General features: G+C 31.9%; 1 protein-coding gene across 1 annotated transcript in view; it reads right to left on the reverse strand.

Annotated features, from left to right (window-relative positions):
• Nucleotides 1-3: 3 nt before the first annotated feature.
• LOC133330304 (synapse-associated protein of 47 kDa-like) overlaps nt 4-17,109 on the reverse strand; it is a gene marked incomplete at its 3' end in the record, with an annotated part of 105,278 nt that continues 88,172 nt past the window's right edge. The window contains exons 3-8 of the mRNA XM_061538754.1: nt 16,710-16,946; nt 7,027-7,124; nt 6,124-6,224; nt 5,751-6,028; nt 5,560-5,678; nt 4-75 (exon numbers count right to left, since the gene is read on the reverse strand). Coding sequence (XP_061394738.1) covers nt 4-75; nt 5,560-5,678; nt 5,751-6,028; nt 6,124-6,224; nt 7,027-7,124; nt 16,710-16,946 — 905 coding nt within the window. The remainder of the gene's footprint in view (nt 76-5,559; nt 5,679-5,750; nt 6,029-6,123; nt 6,225-7,026; nt 7,125-16,709; nt 16,947-17,109) is intronic.

Genomic DNA, 17,109 nt, shown 5'->3' on the forward strand with positions numbered 1-17,109 from the left:
ATGATGCTGTTTGTTGGGAATTTAATTTTGAGCTCTCAACGGAAGTGGTGGTTTCTTGAGATTTAGAAACTTTGGCTAATTTATTGATTGGGTTGTTTTTCACGGGGTTTCCATTTTAATTTTGATTTCAATTTATTTTTTTAATTTATAAATTTTTATTTATTATTATTTTTTTTTTTGTAGACAATTGAGTTTTGTATGTTGTGGTGTTGTGTTCGGTTTTGTTGGAGTCGTGTAATTTTTTTGAATTTCAGTTTCAAATTCATTAATTAAAATAAATCCAAATTAAATCGATAAAACAAAAGAGTAGAGTAACCAAAATCATACATGAAAATAAAAAAGAAAACATAATAATAAAAATTTTTAAAAACAATGTAAATAATAATGAAACTTCAAAATATAATAAAATTGTGCAGAGTTTTCAATTTTCAAAACAAAAATTACAAAACTGAGCTTAGAAGGAAAACAATTAAAGAAAAGACAAAACAAATGTGGGAGTAAATGATTACAAAACAATTTAAAGAAATATAACTTTAGAAAGAGAGCAGAACAAAAAAGAAAACGTTACAGATTTATATGAGAACGTTAAGAGGCATTTCTCTTTTGGTGTTTTTTTTTTCTTGCTCACAAATCAGTGTTAGTTCAGAGTCTAAGATTGAATTTTAATTTTTCTTTTTTTCGATTTTTTGCGAAACTTAGACAGACAGTTATAGTATAAATTAAACAGAGATCAAGAGAGCGAGAGAGAGAGGAGGAGTAACAGGATATAAGAGATAGTTTTTTTTAATTTTCGAACGTTATAGCATGTGTGCTTGAATTGAATTTTACAGTGCGCTCGCGTAACTTTTGAAAGAACCAAAAACAAAAAAATTTACCAAAAACCAAATAATAAAGCTATAAATTAATTAAGAAAACAAAACTGTCTGAGTTTTCGAAATAGAGCGAGAGACATATTGACAGAGAGTTTGAACTAAAATAATAAAATGTACAAATGAACAAAATCGAGTAAAACTATAAGCTTTTGTTTGTTTTAAAAATACTGTGAGAGTAAGAAAAAATGTTTTCAGTTTTTTTTTTTTTTTTTGAAATTGTGTGTGATAAATATATTGAAAGAGAGATAGTGATATTTGAAAACTGAGAGATAGAGAGGTGTGTGTAGAGTTTTTAAATTTAAAAATATTTTGTTTTTCGTTATTGAGAAGAGTTATAAAACGTTATCAGGGGTTGAATTTGAAACTTTTGCTTGGAATCGATTTTTCGAAAATATATATTTTTTTTTAAATAGCTGCAGTTAAAAATAGCATTTTTTGGGGTTTTAAGAAATTAAATTAAATAAGGAAGCTGAAAGGCTTATAATTAAATCATGAAGTTAAAATATAAACTAATTACAAGAACAACTAAACAAACAAAAATCAAGTAATGAATAAATTTCTCAATGTTGATAGCGTTTATGGACCAATATTGTTCGATCCAATCTAAATATTAATATGGATTAATATTTGGGAGGAGGCTAATGCCCGGGAAATGTCGCTAATTAATTATTTTGGGAGAACAGTGGTCTATAGCCCGCCGAAGACCACACCTTATCTAAATTGTTGGCAACTAAAAGTTCTACAATAAATGTTCGTTTCCACAACAGAGGGGTCTACGACCCGAAACTACCTGAGTCCAAGGTGTGTCGCCTTAGCCCATTGTGTAAAAACAATAGGGCTGCTACAAAAACAAAAATAAATGTTCTACAATTTCTAAAAAATAATGTTCACCGTTTAATGTTTAAAGGCCTTCATGAATAAAATGCAGGAAAATCTTTCAGATTTAATCCCGCATGGATCCTTAAGTAAAGATTACAAAGAAAACAATGTTATTGAGAGTACTGGTTAATACATATCCGTTGACATTACATGGCAATTCTTTGACAATTGGGATAATTTATCCAAAATAACTCTTATTCTGGTCTAAATTAAAATCTGGAAATATTGGCTTGAATTATACCACCTAATATTTCCTTCAGTGAAGCATTACTGTTACTGGAGATGGATGGCCTACAAGGAGTAGAGCAGAATTTTATCGGATGCGTATACAGGTTAGTGGGAAGCCCAATAAAATTCGTTGGCAGTCAAAGCGTTTTGGAGGAGAGTTTCGAAGGAAATGACCCAAGATTGTTTAGGCAGAAATAGCGTCATTTAAATAACTAACTCTACATAAGATCGAGGTCACCTTGGCGATTTCGTATCCAATAGTATTTCGGAGTTTGCAGCCAGGATACCGACTGTATTTGAACGGAGACCAACGAATCTTCTCCGCAATATAATTAAAGGAAGGTGAGAGCTACAAAGGAAGACGAGAGCAAGAAAAATTGATCACTGCAAAAACTCCTTCGGAAAAATAAACAAGACAAGTTCATTCCAAAAACCGCTCACAACAACTGACATAAGGAGAAAATACTCCTTAACAAAAAACAAATAATTATTGTACTACGAGTGAAGTAGGTATGGCAGCCTTGACAATCTCCTCCTTCTGAACTACACCCAACGACCATCACGAAATATTATTTTCCAAATTCAAACCTGGAGACAGCCCTAATGACTGTAAATAGAGCTAATAGAGCTGGAAAAATGAAGCCAGCAATCTCTACTCAACTAGAACCTTCGACGGTGACCTTTGGATGAAAAGAGATCCGTTGTATCATCGACCAGTACAAAGGAAGGAAAGTGCGTGACCAATACACAAACTCCTTTGAAACCAGTAAGGAAAGTAGTAAAGTCGGACGTGGCCGACTATATGATACCGTTCACCACTTTGGATATATTCAACAGATGAATCCTAACAGGCGTTGCATTTTTAAAGGGCCAGCAAAATGAAATTCGATCCATAAACATGTCATTCTGCAACCTATACTAATTTTTTCATTTGGTCATATATAGAAGCTATATCTAAATCTGAACCGATTTCAACGATTTCAGGAAATTTAACACACATCATTCTAGACCTAATACATTACGCTGTACCAAAGTTCGTGCAAAACCGAAAGTTATTAAGGGACTTTGCTCCACCATTTACCTTAAATCGGACGAAAATATATATGGGAGCTATATCTAAATCAGAACCGATTTTCACAAAACTTAAAACACATCATTCTAGACCTAATGCATTTCGATATGCCAAATTTCCTGCAAATCGAAAGATATATAGGGATTTTGGTACACCATTTACATTAAATCGGACGAAAATATATATGGGAGCAATATCTAAATCTGAACCGATTTTTACGAAACTTAGCTCACATCATTCTACACTTAATTGAATGCGATATGCTAAATTTCGTGCAAATCGAAAGATATATAGGGACTTTGGCGGACCATTTACATTAAATCGGACGAAACTATATATGGGAGCTATATCTAAACCTGAACCGATTTTCATGAAACTCAGCACACATCATTCTAGGCCTAATTCATAACGCTGTACCAAATTTCGTACAAATCGAAAGATATATAGGGACTTTGGTGCACTATTTACAAAAAATCGGACGAAACTACATATGGGAGCTATATCTAAATCTGAACCGATTTTCATGAAACTCAGCACACATCATTCTAGGCCTAATTAATTACGCTGTGCCAAATATAGTGCAAATCGAATGATATATAGGGACTATGGTACACCATTTACGTAAAATCGGACGAAACAATATATGGGAGCTATATCTAAATCTGAACCGATTTTTCCCAATTCCAATAGGGTTCGTCCTTGGGCCAAATAAGTAACCTATGTCGAATTTCATCCAAATCGGATCATAAATGCGACCTGTACTTTGTTCACAAAAATACATGGACGGACGGACATGCGTAAATCGACTCAGAAAGATTCTATGGAACCATGTGTCTATCTCGTTTCCTTTTGCCTGTTACAAACATATGCACATATAGCCCTGTATCACAGTTTGGTGAAGGGTATAAAAACAAGACAAGTTCTATCCAAAACCCTGACACAAAGCGAAGCTTTATTCGGAATACATTTACTTTTGTGGGAACTGGAGACAGGAATCTGTACTAAACCTGAACCTTTAAGGCGCCTATGGATAAAAAGACATTCGTGGTGACTTCAACACGTGCAAAAGGCGACCTAGGCACAAACTTCATCCGAACCACTACTAATAATCCACCAAATGAAAACTGGAGGCTTGGATCTGTACTCAAACAGAACTTTAGAGGGTAATCCCTAGATTTAAAGAGATCCGTAATACAAAGGAAGACAATTGATATGAAAAGGTGACCACTGCACAAGCTCCTTCGGAAAAAGAAGACAAGTTATTTCGACTACAAAAACCTGAGATAACGCAAAACTAGGTTCGAAATACATTTACTTTTGAGGGAACTGGAGCTAGGGATACTAAACCAGAACCTTCTAGCCGCCTATGTATGAAAATACAGTCGTAGTGACTTGAACTATTAATAATTCACCAACTGATCGTTCCACTGTGAAACCGAAAGAACCAGGATTATGGCTTTAGCAGATTCCATCGTCTCCAAAAGTCTGATATGAAATAAATTATTCACTTTTGTGGAAATCTGGCAAGCTTCAACGGAATTGTCTAGATGAGCCAATACTTGAAACAAAAAATTTGAAATAAAAACTTAGTCCACTAAAAATATCGGATCTATTGAAAATTTAAAACGATTTTAAAAACGACATGCTGACCTCGGGACCCATTTGCTTATATTTCATTTATGTTCAAGGAGAAATTATGCTGCTAACTGTCTTCATGAGAGACTATATATTATGAAAATTTGGGAATATGTAAAAGTGAAATTCTTAGAATAGCTAAAGGGATTGTGGCCATCAAAGAATGGGACAGCAGTTTCGAATTAGAATGCTTACTCGAAGTTTACGGTATTTAAAAACTGACTTGGCGATGTATTGGACTTAAATGCGAATAATTTTAACTTTCAATCTATATTAATTCGAAAGTTATTTTGATTACGGTCACGATTTCTCATCCACTAACAATAAGAAATTTAAAATTGCAAGCAGTTCTTGGGCTGATTCAGCTCCTCCTCGAAGTTGATCTGCTTTTACGTTTCGTACACAGCTGTGTATATTTGCTACGTGAGGGTTACTATACTATATTGCCTGTGATAATCTGACACTTCCATTGAAAACTTTGAGATTTTTTCTTCCTCATGTTGAAAATCCATTTGCATCTGCAACACATTGAGAAATTTCTTTTCATTACAAATAACTAAAAAAAATATTTACAAAAGTATAAACAGATGATTAATAATACTCTAAATAATTTCTGAAATTTAAATTAATAAAAATTGATAAATTCATGATGACAAGAGAGAGATTACAAAATTCAAAACTAAAAAAATGAACAGAATAAAATAAGGAAAACTAAAGGGTAGATTTTCATTTGTAGAAATTTGATAGATAGACTGAGTTATAGAGTTTTGTCGAGAGTGACAGATAAGAGATAGATCGAGACGGATAGAGAGAGAGAGACAGAGAGAAAGGGGACGAAACTAGTCGCTAGAATAAGAACTAATTAGTACATACCATCTTCACCACTTGAGGCTTGTGCAACACCATCTTCACCCAAGGTACCCAATTCAGCGGCCTGGATAATAAGTGAGACGCGATAGAAATAATTTCTCCAGAAATTCTCTTCGGTGATGCTAAAATTATGGATAAATGAGTTTTTTTATTAAAGTCAGTAGAAATTAGAGAAAAAAATCGGGAAAACTTACATTTTGGGTACCAATTCAAAACGCATTGTTTCCAGGTTCTTATCCTCTTCCATAATGGCCTGGGCGGTAGGATAGGCGGTATCATAGTTGAATTCAAAATCAATACCAGCCGGTGGTGCACGTACAAAGTTACGTCTATCCTGGGATAGACCCATAATTTCTTCTTTAATTTTTGCCTCATTGGTTAGGCCAACCCAGGGGGCAACAGCTGGACCATTACCGCCAGCCTGGCCTTTAATAAAGGCTTCTTGTTCTTTGTTAAATGATTCCATAATGGGCTTTACAGGCGAAGATGGAGAAGAAGAAGAATAAAAGGTTTTATTAGTAAGGTAGGTAAGGGTGGGGTGTTGTGAAAATTTTGGAAAATACTTACATTCTTCTTGACAGTTTCTTTTAGTTTTGAACCAGCCTCAGTGAAAGCCGATGATAAAAATGAACCAAAATGTTTGGCCTGTTGAGTCACCTTTGTGGTAACTGTTCGATTTTGAAAAGATAGAGAATTTGTTTTGAAAATAGACAAATTGATATTGGATTAATAAGTTCCAAAACAGGGAAGGTGGTAATGATATCTGGGTATAGGGTTAGTTAAGTTTTGAAATAACTACTTAAACTAAATAATGAGGTTCAAATTCGAGAATGTTTTGACAACGAAATGCGGGATTGAACGCATTCAAATTGAAATTTTGGTTCTACTTGGTTAAAAGGTTGCACTGATCTGAATTTTTATTGGGCTTTGTTTTTTTTTTTTGTATAGGTGGTTGGGCGGGGAGAGAGAAAAAGTGTGATATATAGGAAGTGAAGACTTTGAAGTCAGGGTAATAGGTAAAAAATAGAGACGTTTTCGTCTTTGTTTTTTTTCTACCCTACTTCAAAGTCTTTACAGTATAAAAGTAGGTGCTACATTTTTATTGTCTACTAATGGAAATTTTTGGTTCAAAAAAAGGTTGTTTGGCGGAGGGTACAAAAATTTTATATTTTTTTTATGAAATATGCTATGAGTGCTAATAGAAAAAGAGATATATACTATGTATAAAGAGAAAGAGAGTAAAGTTCTAAGAGTTATGGGGAACTTTGTTTGGTATTTTTGTTTCTGTTAGTAAAGTAACCTGTCACTTTTTTGTCATTTAAGACAATTTTTTTCTTTTTTTTTTAATTTAATTTCTCGATTAAAACCTTTCATTCTTTTTTTTTAATAAAATAAAATTTTGTTGTTAGTATTTTTTTTATAAAAAAAATGTTACCAATTTTTGTTTGATTTTGGAATTGTGACACGTACTTTTCACTTCTTCGGCCTTACCCTGTCCAATCTGACCATCTTCGCCCAGTTGAGCCTCATCACCGGATGCTGCTAATGAATCAGCTCCCTCTGTGGCACTGTAAGACAGACAGAGAGAGTGAGAGAGAGAGAGAGACAAGGAAGAGAAAAATAAAAATAGTTATATTAGTACAATTTGTTGTAGTTATTTAGGGGTAATACATAATTTTTTAGATTATAAGCAAAATAATTAAATACGAATAAAAAAAATATTCAAAAATTTTACACATTCATTACACAAAAGTACATCATGCAAGAACAAAAGCAAGAATTTTTTTATAATAAAAAAAATTATTTTTTTTTATAAAAATATTCAATAAAACATGCAAACTTATTTTGAAATATTAAGAAAAAATCTATACAAATATATACTCCGATTTTCTTAGTAGAAATATAAAAATTTCTTCATGGTAAAAAATAAACATCCCAACAATATTTTCATCGCCAGAAAATCCAGATGAAGCCTTGAAAATCCAAGTTTAAATTGTTTTCGATTTTCACATTAATTTTTTTAACATAATTAGATTCTTCATATTTTATACTCCTTCTAAATAAAATCCCGCACCCCAAAAACTCACATTACGCTTAAGAATGTATTTTATTTAAACATGTCTCATAGAATTCACCCATAAAACTTTATTCGAGATCATAAAGTGGAATTATAATTTTTATAACATTAAATAAAAATGTGGCATGGAATGGTGGCTGGGATGGTTGACTGGCTGGTCGGTTGCTTGTTTGTTTGTTGTAATTTTATTTAACGACATTTGAATCCTTGAAAATCCATGGACCCAAAAACAATGCTCAGCATAGAGTAGCCAGCCAACAACCACTTGGCCACGAACAAAAATATAAAATGGACAATGGAACGTTGTTGTTGTTGTTGTTTGATAATAATGATGGTTATGATGCGAGACTATTATGAGCGGATAGGGTGGAAGGGGGTGTCTCTGTTTGGAAGAAAATCATATTTTATGCGTAATGAAAATTTTATCTAATGACAGGTTTTATTAAACGACAGCATGTGCGTATTTTGTTCAAAGGACCAGTAGCGATGCAGTAGTTAATGTTGGGTTTGCGATTTGTTTAAATATCGTGGAGGGAGGAATGTTTGTAATATCTGCCCTACTGGCAAGTCAAGTCGTGGACAATTAAATGTATAGCATTAATAGACTTGGTCAATGATTTTATAAGCCAATAAAATTATTATAATATGGACACCTACTATAAATTATAAAGTGGAAATGAAACAATGATGCGATTATTAGATGAAAATAAGGCCAGATTTTTAGAATTCTGGAATTTAATGGTCGGTCTGTAGGCAAATTTTAACGAAGAAATTATATTGAATTAATTATAAATTACGTTTTGAGATACCTTTGGGAACCTTATCGAAGACTAGAGGGCTTAGGCAAAATTGGAAAGTTTGACATTTTTTAGTATAAAAGTACTTAGTACTGCTTGGCGAACGATCATGTGTCAGTGACATGAAAAATAAATTTGCCGAAAGAAATAGAATTAACTCGCACGTTTTCGTGTAATTATTTTTAACATTTTTTTTCCAAAAAATACAATTTTTTCCAATTGCATATAAAGCGTGGATTTTTTAAATAATATATTTTTCCAGAGCCCATAAGGCATGGATATTTAAAATACTACTTTTTTAAAGAGCCAATAAGGCGTGAATTTTGAAAATACTACATTTTCAAGGGACATAAGGCGTGGATTTTTAAAATAATATTTTTTACATAGCCCATAAGGCGTGGATTTTTAAAACAATATTTTTTCTAGAGCTCATAAGGCGTTGATTTTTAAAATACTATTTTTTCCAGAGCTCATAAGGCGTTGATTTTTAAAATACTATTTTTTCCAGAGCCCATAATGTCTGGATCTTTAAAATAATATTTTTTCCATAGCCCATAAGGCCTGGATTTTTAAAATATTATTTTTTTCAGAGCTACTTAGGACGGTGTGCCACTGCAATTTATTTGTCTGGAGACTTCGGAGACATTTGCTGATTTTGCGAATTTCTCCAAGAGAAAATTACATTTTTTCTTCGGCCTTACCCTGTCCAATCTGACCATCTTCGCCCAGTTGAGCCTCATCATAGCCCATAAGGCCTGGATTTTTAAAATAATATTTTTTACATAGCCCATAAGGCGTGGATTTTTAAAACAATATTTTTTCTAGAGCTCATAAGGCGTTGATTTTTAAAATACTATTTTTTCCAGAGCTCATAAGGCGTTGATTTTTAAAATACTATTTTTTCCAGAGCCCATAATGTCTGGATCTTTAAAATAATATTTTTTCCATAGCCCATAAGGCCTGGATTTTTAAAATATTATTTTTTTCAGAGCTACTTAGGACGGTGTGCCACTGCAATTTATTTGTCTGGAGACTTCGGAGACATTTGCTGATTTTGCGAATTTCTCCAAGAGAAAATTACATTTTTTCTTCGGCCTTACCCTGTCCAATCTGACCATCTTCGCCCAGTTGAGCCTCATCATAGCCCATAAGGCCTGGATTTTTAAAATAATATTTTTTCCAGAGCCCATAAGGCCTGGATTTTTAAAATAATATTTTTTCCAGAGCCCACAAGGCCTGGATTTTTAAAATATTATTTTTTCCAGAGCTACTTAGGACCGTGTGCCACTGCAATTTATTTGTCTGGAGACTTCGGAGACATTTGATGATTTTGCGAATTTCTCCAAGAGAAAATTACATTTTGTCCACCATTGCCAGGCGAGCTTTTACAAATCAGATCCTTTTTGAAAGGCTAAAATGTGGAATTGATGAGTCATCCGCTGAACAGCCTTTACTTGGCACCCAATGACTTATTTTAATTGCCGAACATTGGGAAAAAAATCGTGGTCTAAGATTTTCTATCAAAGAGATACTAACGCCAAGTGCGTGTATACATCATTTAAACAATAAAACCCATATAGGTTTTCCATATTTCACGTTTTTCCATAACTCCCGTATAAGGGTCCCGACCGATTTTAAATATTTTGCAGGTTGTTAATTTTCAAAATAAATGTCTGTAATTTGGCATTTCCTTTCCTGGACACTAAAATAACGGAATCCGGACTTTTATGCGTATAAGTAGTGTCAACACTAATACGCACCGTTGTCCTATCAAAAAATATTTTTTTTAGAGTTTTTATAAATATACTGAAGTGAATTAAAAAGTGTTGTGAAGGAAAATGTTTCAGATTTGTTTTGATGTGGAAAATAATTCAAGCAATTATTATGACACAATCATAGTAAAAAATCGCCACATCAGGGCGGAGAATATTTTGACTAAGGAATATTATTTTAAGGCAAGGGTATTGTAAACGATATTTTTTCGGGGTTTCTTAAAAGAATAACCGACAATTGCCTAAAGGATCCGTTTGAAAAATATGTTTAATGGCTCTGGAAGTACAATTTTAAAATGTACACACTTAGAGACTAAAATGTCCCTATAAAAATATAATTTGGGCTCTTTAAGATCCTTTGAGAAAACATTTTAGATGTCCTATCAAAAGTATGTTTTAAAATGTCTTGGTTAAAGGTCTACAAGATTTCTTAAACAAATTTTTTTGAATATATACTCTCTGGTTCTTTGAAAAATATTTTTCAAAATTCACGTTGAAGACCTTTTGCAAAAAAAAAAAAAAAAAGAAAAAAAATAACTCTGGAAGATCTATTGAAAATAATATATTTTGAATTATTTTGTTTTTAAGCCTTTTTAGGGCGAAGGATCATTCATGTAATTTGTATTTTGAAGTTCATGCATGTCCACAGTTAGAGGCTAAAAATGACCGATAAGTTCGTTTGAAAAATATAAATTGGGCCCTTAAAGTTTATTTAAATCCTTTAAGGCCTTTCAAAAAAAAAAAAAAAATAAATAAATAAATAAAAAATAAATAAAATAAAAAAATAAATAAAATAAATATAGTTTTTAATGTTCAAGTTAGGCCTTTAAGGCCTTATATATATATATATATATATATATATCTTGGAAGGTCCTTTGACAATTGTATTATTTTTAGAGTCAAAGGTAAAGAGTCAAAGGGTTTTTTAGAAATTTGTAGTCCAGTCAACGCTTGACGCCTCTATTGTCCTTTATAAAAATTGTTTTCTAAAGTCCACGATTAGAGCTCTGAATGGTAATAAAAAAGTTTAATGCGTTAAGTGCGGAATTTCTTTGGAAAAATTGTATTTATGGCTATGGAAGATCCACAGACAAAAGACTTTTAGACGTTCTGAAAGACCCTGCAAAAATATGGTTATAAATTATTTTCTAAGGCGCGGAAGTCCCATTGATAGCATATTTGTTTGATCACATTTGAGGTCTTTGAATAAAATATTCCTTATGTTTTCGAAAAGTCCTTGGTAGAAATATATATTTTAATTTACAAATAAAGGAAGGTCCATTGAAAAACTATGTTTAAAAATTCGGAAGATCCTTTAATAGTTCCCTACAACTTTGTTGGACGTCAACAACCTCTTCGTTCTATTGACCATGTATAAACCTTGATGGTTGATTTTCGTGGTGTATGGTCTGTATTTAAATTCTATAGTCTTATTGGAATTTGAATAATCTTTTAAATCATAAGTTTTCATATATATAAACCACGTATTGTCAATATTCAAACACATACAAATACAGACACAATGTACATACGTACTATATATATATGTATATACATCAAATAATTTCCTTTTGATTTGATAAATAGAAGAAGATTTCATGTTATTTACAATGAAATTTAATGAGAAGAATGCTTGAAAGAAGAATATGATGACGAAGGAAAATAATAAAAAAAATAAGAAAATGGAGAATCGATGACACCATCAAGACAAAATATAAAAAAAAGTTGAGTCAATGTTTTTTTCTTCTTCTTTGAAATGTTAATAAAGGGAAATGAAGAGGAAATTTCACACTTCACATGACGTAAAGAAATAAGTTTTAACCTTTGGCTAACAAAAAAAAAGGTCAAATGACGAAGATGATGCAAGTGAGACAAAAAATGAGGGATAAGAAGGGAATTTGGAATCCACAAATAATATTTGTGCAAGGCACTATACAACAGTCATTCCGAGAAATGCATGGTCTCAGATGTTCAGTTTTTTGTTTTGTTTTCTTCAGAGGGAGGATAACTTTTATTTTCTATGAAATTCTCAGAGAAATGATTTTAAAATTATCAAAACGGTACACCAAAGAAAAGAAGAGAGCGAGCGGGCAGGCTACAACAATATGATATTCTACAACAAAATAGAAAACAAACAAGTAATAATAAACTAAATAAACCAAAGAAAGAATTAAAGAAGAAAACAATAGAAAAATAGTACAACAACAGAAAAACAACTCTACAACTTAAGTCTCCTTAAGATGGAAAATCTATTGAAACAAAAATGGGGAAAAAAATGAAAAACTACTACTAAATACAACAATTATATGAGGGGAATTAATGGTCCCGTCGTTTACGATACTCTACAATCCTGTTTTTTTATTATTTTGGTTGGAAGAGAAAGAAAACTGCAAAGCTTTCATTATCCTTCAACCAAAAAACAGAAAGCCAAGGATTTGGGATTCTATGGCTTCTATTATGGTATGGTATAAGTAGTTGTTGTTGTTGTTTTGATGATGGGCCGCAACTATTTAATGATGGAATTTGATATTTTTTTGATTGTTTTGGTTCTGCTCTAATGGAAATATAAAAGAGGTAAAATAAGTTGTGATGTTTGGAAGTGGAGAGAAAAAAAAATTAATAGAAAAAAATATAAACAAAAAATGATTTAAAAAAAAAAATGAAATCAAAAAGAAATTTATGAAAAATGTATATAAACTAAAAAAATGTTTAAAGAAAATGATTACTGAAAATGAAAAATCTCTTACAGACTGATTGTCCCCATGTCCTTTGGGACAGGATTTTATGAATTATTTTCTTTGCTTGGGAACTTACCTTAATATACAAGAAAGTGGTAATGAAAATATTTCATAAAATCCGAACTGTATATTAGTATATTAGTTACCTTTTTACAGAATATTATTTGTATAATATAAATATTGAATTAAAATAAATATTATTGTTGGTATTAGTTTTACTGTAATATAAATTGTAATAAATATGTAAATAAAAGGCTTTAAGACTTGAATAGTATTGAAAAATTTAATATAATAAAGCTTTATAGATATAAGAAAAAAAAACTTTAAATTTGCTCAAAAATTTACAGTGAAGGCATGTAATGAAAGATTTGAAAGGAAATAATTTGGAATCTTGAAAAGTATAATTATATATCTGCAGATCACACTATGGAATGTATTTTTTTAAAATCAATATTTTTTGTTGTCTTCAAAAAAACCTCCAATTAATTTCTAATATCCTGTCTAGTCGCGAACAGAGTTATCAAAGAAATTAAAAACGGTTATGTGGCGTATGAGTTGTGTCGTTAGTCATACGTCACGGAGTACTGCATTGACTTCTTTTCTGTAGTTAGCTATTAATTGGCTTGAATAAATAAAAAAATGTCTTATTAAATTTTAATTCAAATCATTGTTGTATAATTTTTATTCCTTGTAAAAAAATTAAAAAAAAAAAAATAAAACTAACAGGAAAGACAATTTTATGGTCTGAAAAACCTTTGAGAGATTATTGTAAAGGCCTGTTATAGCGTTTGAAAAATATTCTCTAAGGTACTTTGACGGAAATATTTGTCAATTTACACCCATATATGAATTAAAGAAGGTCGTAGAAAGACTCCTTGAGAACATAAGACTTCTCCAAGGAGATCCATCAATATTATACCTCATTGGAGCTATCTAGGTTTTCCATGTAAGAACCATTTCTTATATCAAAAGAGTAACCTCTCTCTGATCGTTATAGAAACAAAAGAGATCACTCTAAGGAATGTACTATCTTAAAATCAATATTTTGTTGTCTATATAAAAAAAAAAACAATTAAAATATGTTGTGTAGTCACGATAACTCTGATCAAAGAAATAAAAATTGAATACGTGGCGTGAAGTACTGCTTTGATTTATTTTCGGTAGAATATAAGACAGAAGTCCTCTTTTGCATTTTCCCTTCTTCAGGGTTTAGTCCTAGCCACTGAACTTCACATTTTTTGCATATCATCTAACCAGTTATGATATCAATCGGTGTTTCTACCCTAGACTACTTGGAGAAGGTCCCAAAAAGTCTTAAAATAATATCTCAAGAATAAGTTTTATCAACACAAATCACGATGCAGGAATTTTATTAATAGAAAACATTCATACTGGCTAAGGTGCTCACTGTCAGGTTTTCGTGAAGTGAATCCCTACTGCTTTACTTAGGTAGGTCTTCTGTTTAAAAAATTCATCTGCCTTTGAAGAAAAACATTTATACATAATGTCGTTCTGTAAAAAAGCTTATACAGACTTCTATTTCTCCTTCAACTCTTTTAAAAATTTATTGGGACTTTAATTCCTGTAATAACCCTTCTCCATATTAACAATACAGCCTGCTTGGCCCTTCAGTTCGTACATAAATATTCCCGCAACCTTCAGCCTGATTTTTATTGACACAATAATTTCAGCTAAATAATAGTCATTCTCTGGGATTACATGAAACTTCACATTTCAGCTTGCTTGCAACTTTTCGATCAGTTTCCGGAAGCCTGTGATGATCGATATTCTATGAATTAGGAAAAACTCCATGAGCTACAGAACATTTACGAAAGTCTCAGTGTTCCTTCAGCTCGTTTGTGAAAGACTTCCGTGAGCTTAAGTTAGATTAAAAATACAATCTGCTTGAGCCTTCACTTCGTACATAAAGATTCTAGGAACTTTCAGGCTGCTTCTTATTGACACAAGATCTTCAACTAAATAGTTACCATTTCCCGATCAGTTTCAACAAGCCTGTGATGTTCGATATTCTATGAAAGCTACATGAATTTCCAAAAAAAATCACTGCGTTTTTCTATTAAGTTTTCCTACCATAGACCGTCTATATAAACTACCTGACCCTTTAGCCTGTCAACCCTTAAGTGGTTGCGAAAGTGCAACGTAATAGCTTCCTCTGTACTTCCTTTTTAGCTTCTTGTCTTCACTATCGCCTTTCTCCACTACGGATCTCTCCATATCTTTTCTTGGAATGGCAATGGATCTGAAGGTCTCCTATATAACCTATAAAGAATCTATAAAGATGCCAGCTGCCTTGTCGATAAAAACTACTTTCCGCCTTTGAATGCGCCCATCTAGAAAAAAATTAACTTCCGCCCGTCTATCAAATGTCCCCTTAAATTAGTTTTAAAGGCTAGCTGATTTGTAGCTGCTTTAGCTAGAAAAACTGTCGTTTGTTCGTCTAAAAACACCCTCTTCTGTTCGCCTATAAAGACTCTCAGCTCGTCTATAAAATACTAACATCAGGTCGATTATAAAATAGTCTTCTGATAGTCTACAAATTCGGAATGGCCTTCACGTCACCTTCAGATATTATAAAAGGACTCCTTCTAGTTCACCCACATTTACTGTCGCTCCTTCAGCTCGTTTATGAACTATTTTTCGGATTAAGTTTCCTCCTTTTCAAGAAAAATCGCTTTCCTTTTATGAAAGTCGTCCATGAAAAGCTGAATACTTCTATAAGGATTTTCTGTACATCAGTTCTTCAAGAAATGTCCTCATCTTTCTTCTGCCCTAAAAATAATACCTTGACATTTTGAGGACTTAAATAGTACATAAATATTTTAGCCTGTATTAAAACTGACCTGAATCTCTCCTGCAAAAACGTTTGTCTGTTAAAATTTAAAGTGTGATCTGTTTCAAGATGTTTTTTTTCATATAATTTAGTTTTCAAAAATTAATAATATAATATATATAAAGTATTGAAGCTTTGAAGCAAATATTGAAAGGAATAAATATAAAGAAAATGGAAAGTTGAAATATAAAAAAGAATTAAAAGTAACGCACTCTAACTACACCTGAATATAACGCTGGTAAATTTTAGAATATAAGGAACATTTTAACAAAGGGAATTATTGATTATACAGCCGCAATTTCATAATAAATTAATTTTATTAAAAAAACTTGAAGAAAATGCCTTGGAAATTGACGAAAAAATGAAATAAATTAAAACCGTCCATGTGGCGTATAAGTAGTGTCGTTACTCATACGCATAGGACAACTAATTTGACTAGTTATCTGTATTTCCTCGATTTTGATTGGCTTTTACAATTAATAATTCCCTTAAAAAATCTAAAAAAAAATCATTTGCAAAATAAATATTATTATAAAAACAAATTAAGAACTAATAAAAAAACTCTTGTAACTAACTAAATATTATTTAACTGGAATTTAAATATTTTTAATGATAAAAATTGGAACTTTGTAACTTCAGCATTTCATGTTTTTTGTTGCTTTTGTTATTTGCTATTTGCTTTGGAAATATAAATATTTGTGGCTTTAGAAAAACAAAAACAGAATATTTATGTAAACAAATAAAGAACTTTGTTAACAAACGGTTTCGAACAAAATCACAAACTCATTACAAACTCCTTTGGGGTGATTATTTTGTTTTTTTTTTCTTTTGTTGTTTTTTTTTTCTTTTTAGTTGTAACTTTCCGTTAAAAAATATCAAAATTTCCTTTCATCATTAAGAAAGTTGTGGGGCCCATACCTAAGATACCTCGATTTGTCGTCATCCTCACCACCGGTGACAGTTGCTGCATTTTCTGCGCCAGCGGCAGCGGCACCTTCGGCGCCCTCCTCGCCGCCCTTGCGCAGACCAGGTATGGATGGTATAGAAGGCATAGCTGGCATGGATGGCATAGCCATTGTGGGCATTGAAGGCATGGCCGGCATAGATGGTATTGATGCACTGCCTAACCAACCCTTGGCACTGCCTAACCAACCGCTGTAAAATTGAAAAAAAGAGAAAATTGTTAATTAGTAAGGGTAAATAGGAAAAAAAAATATAATGAGTATTGAATATGAGCTAGTAATTATGTTTATTAAAATAACTAATGATGATGTTAGATGTTATTAGAGCGTATAAGTAACGTCATACATTTAGGTTA

The sequence above is a fragment of the Musca vetustissima genome, unplaced genomic scaffold, assembly GCF_032173495.1.
Source record: "Musca vetustissima isolate MV318-11 ecotype Yass unplaced genomic scaffold, APGP_CSIRO_Mvet_v1 utg123765, whole genome shotgun sequence".
Taxonomy (NCBI): Eukaryota; Metazoa; Arthropoda; class Insecta; order Diptera; family Muscidae; genus Musca; species Musca vetustissima.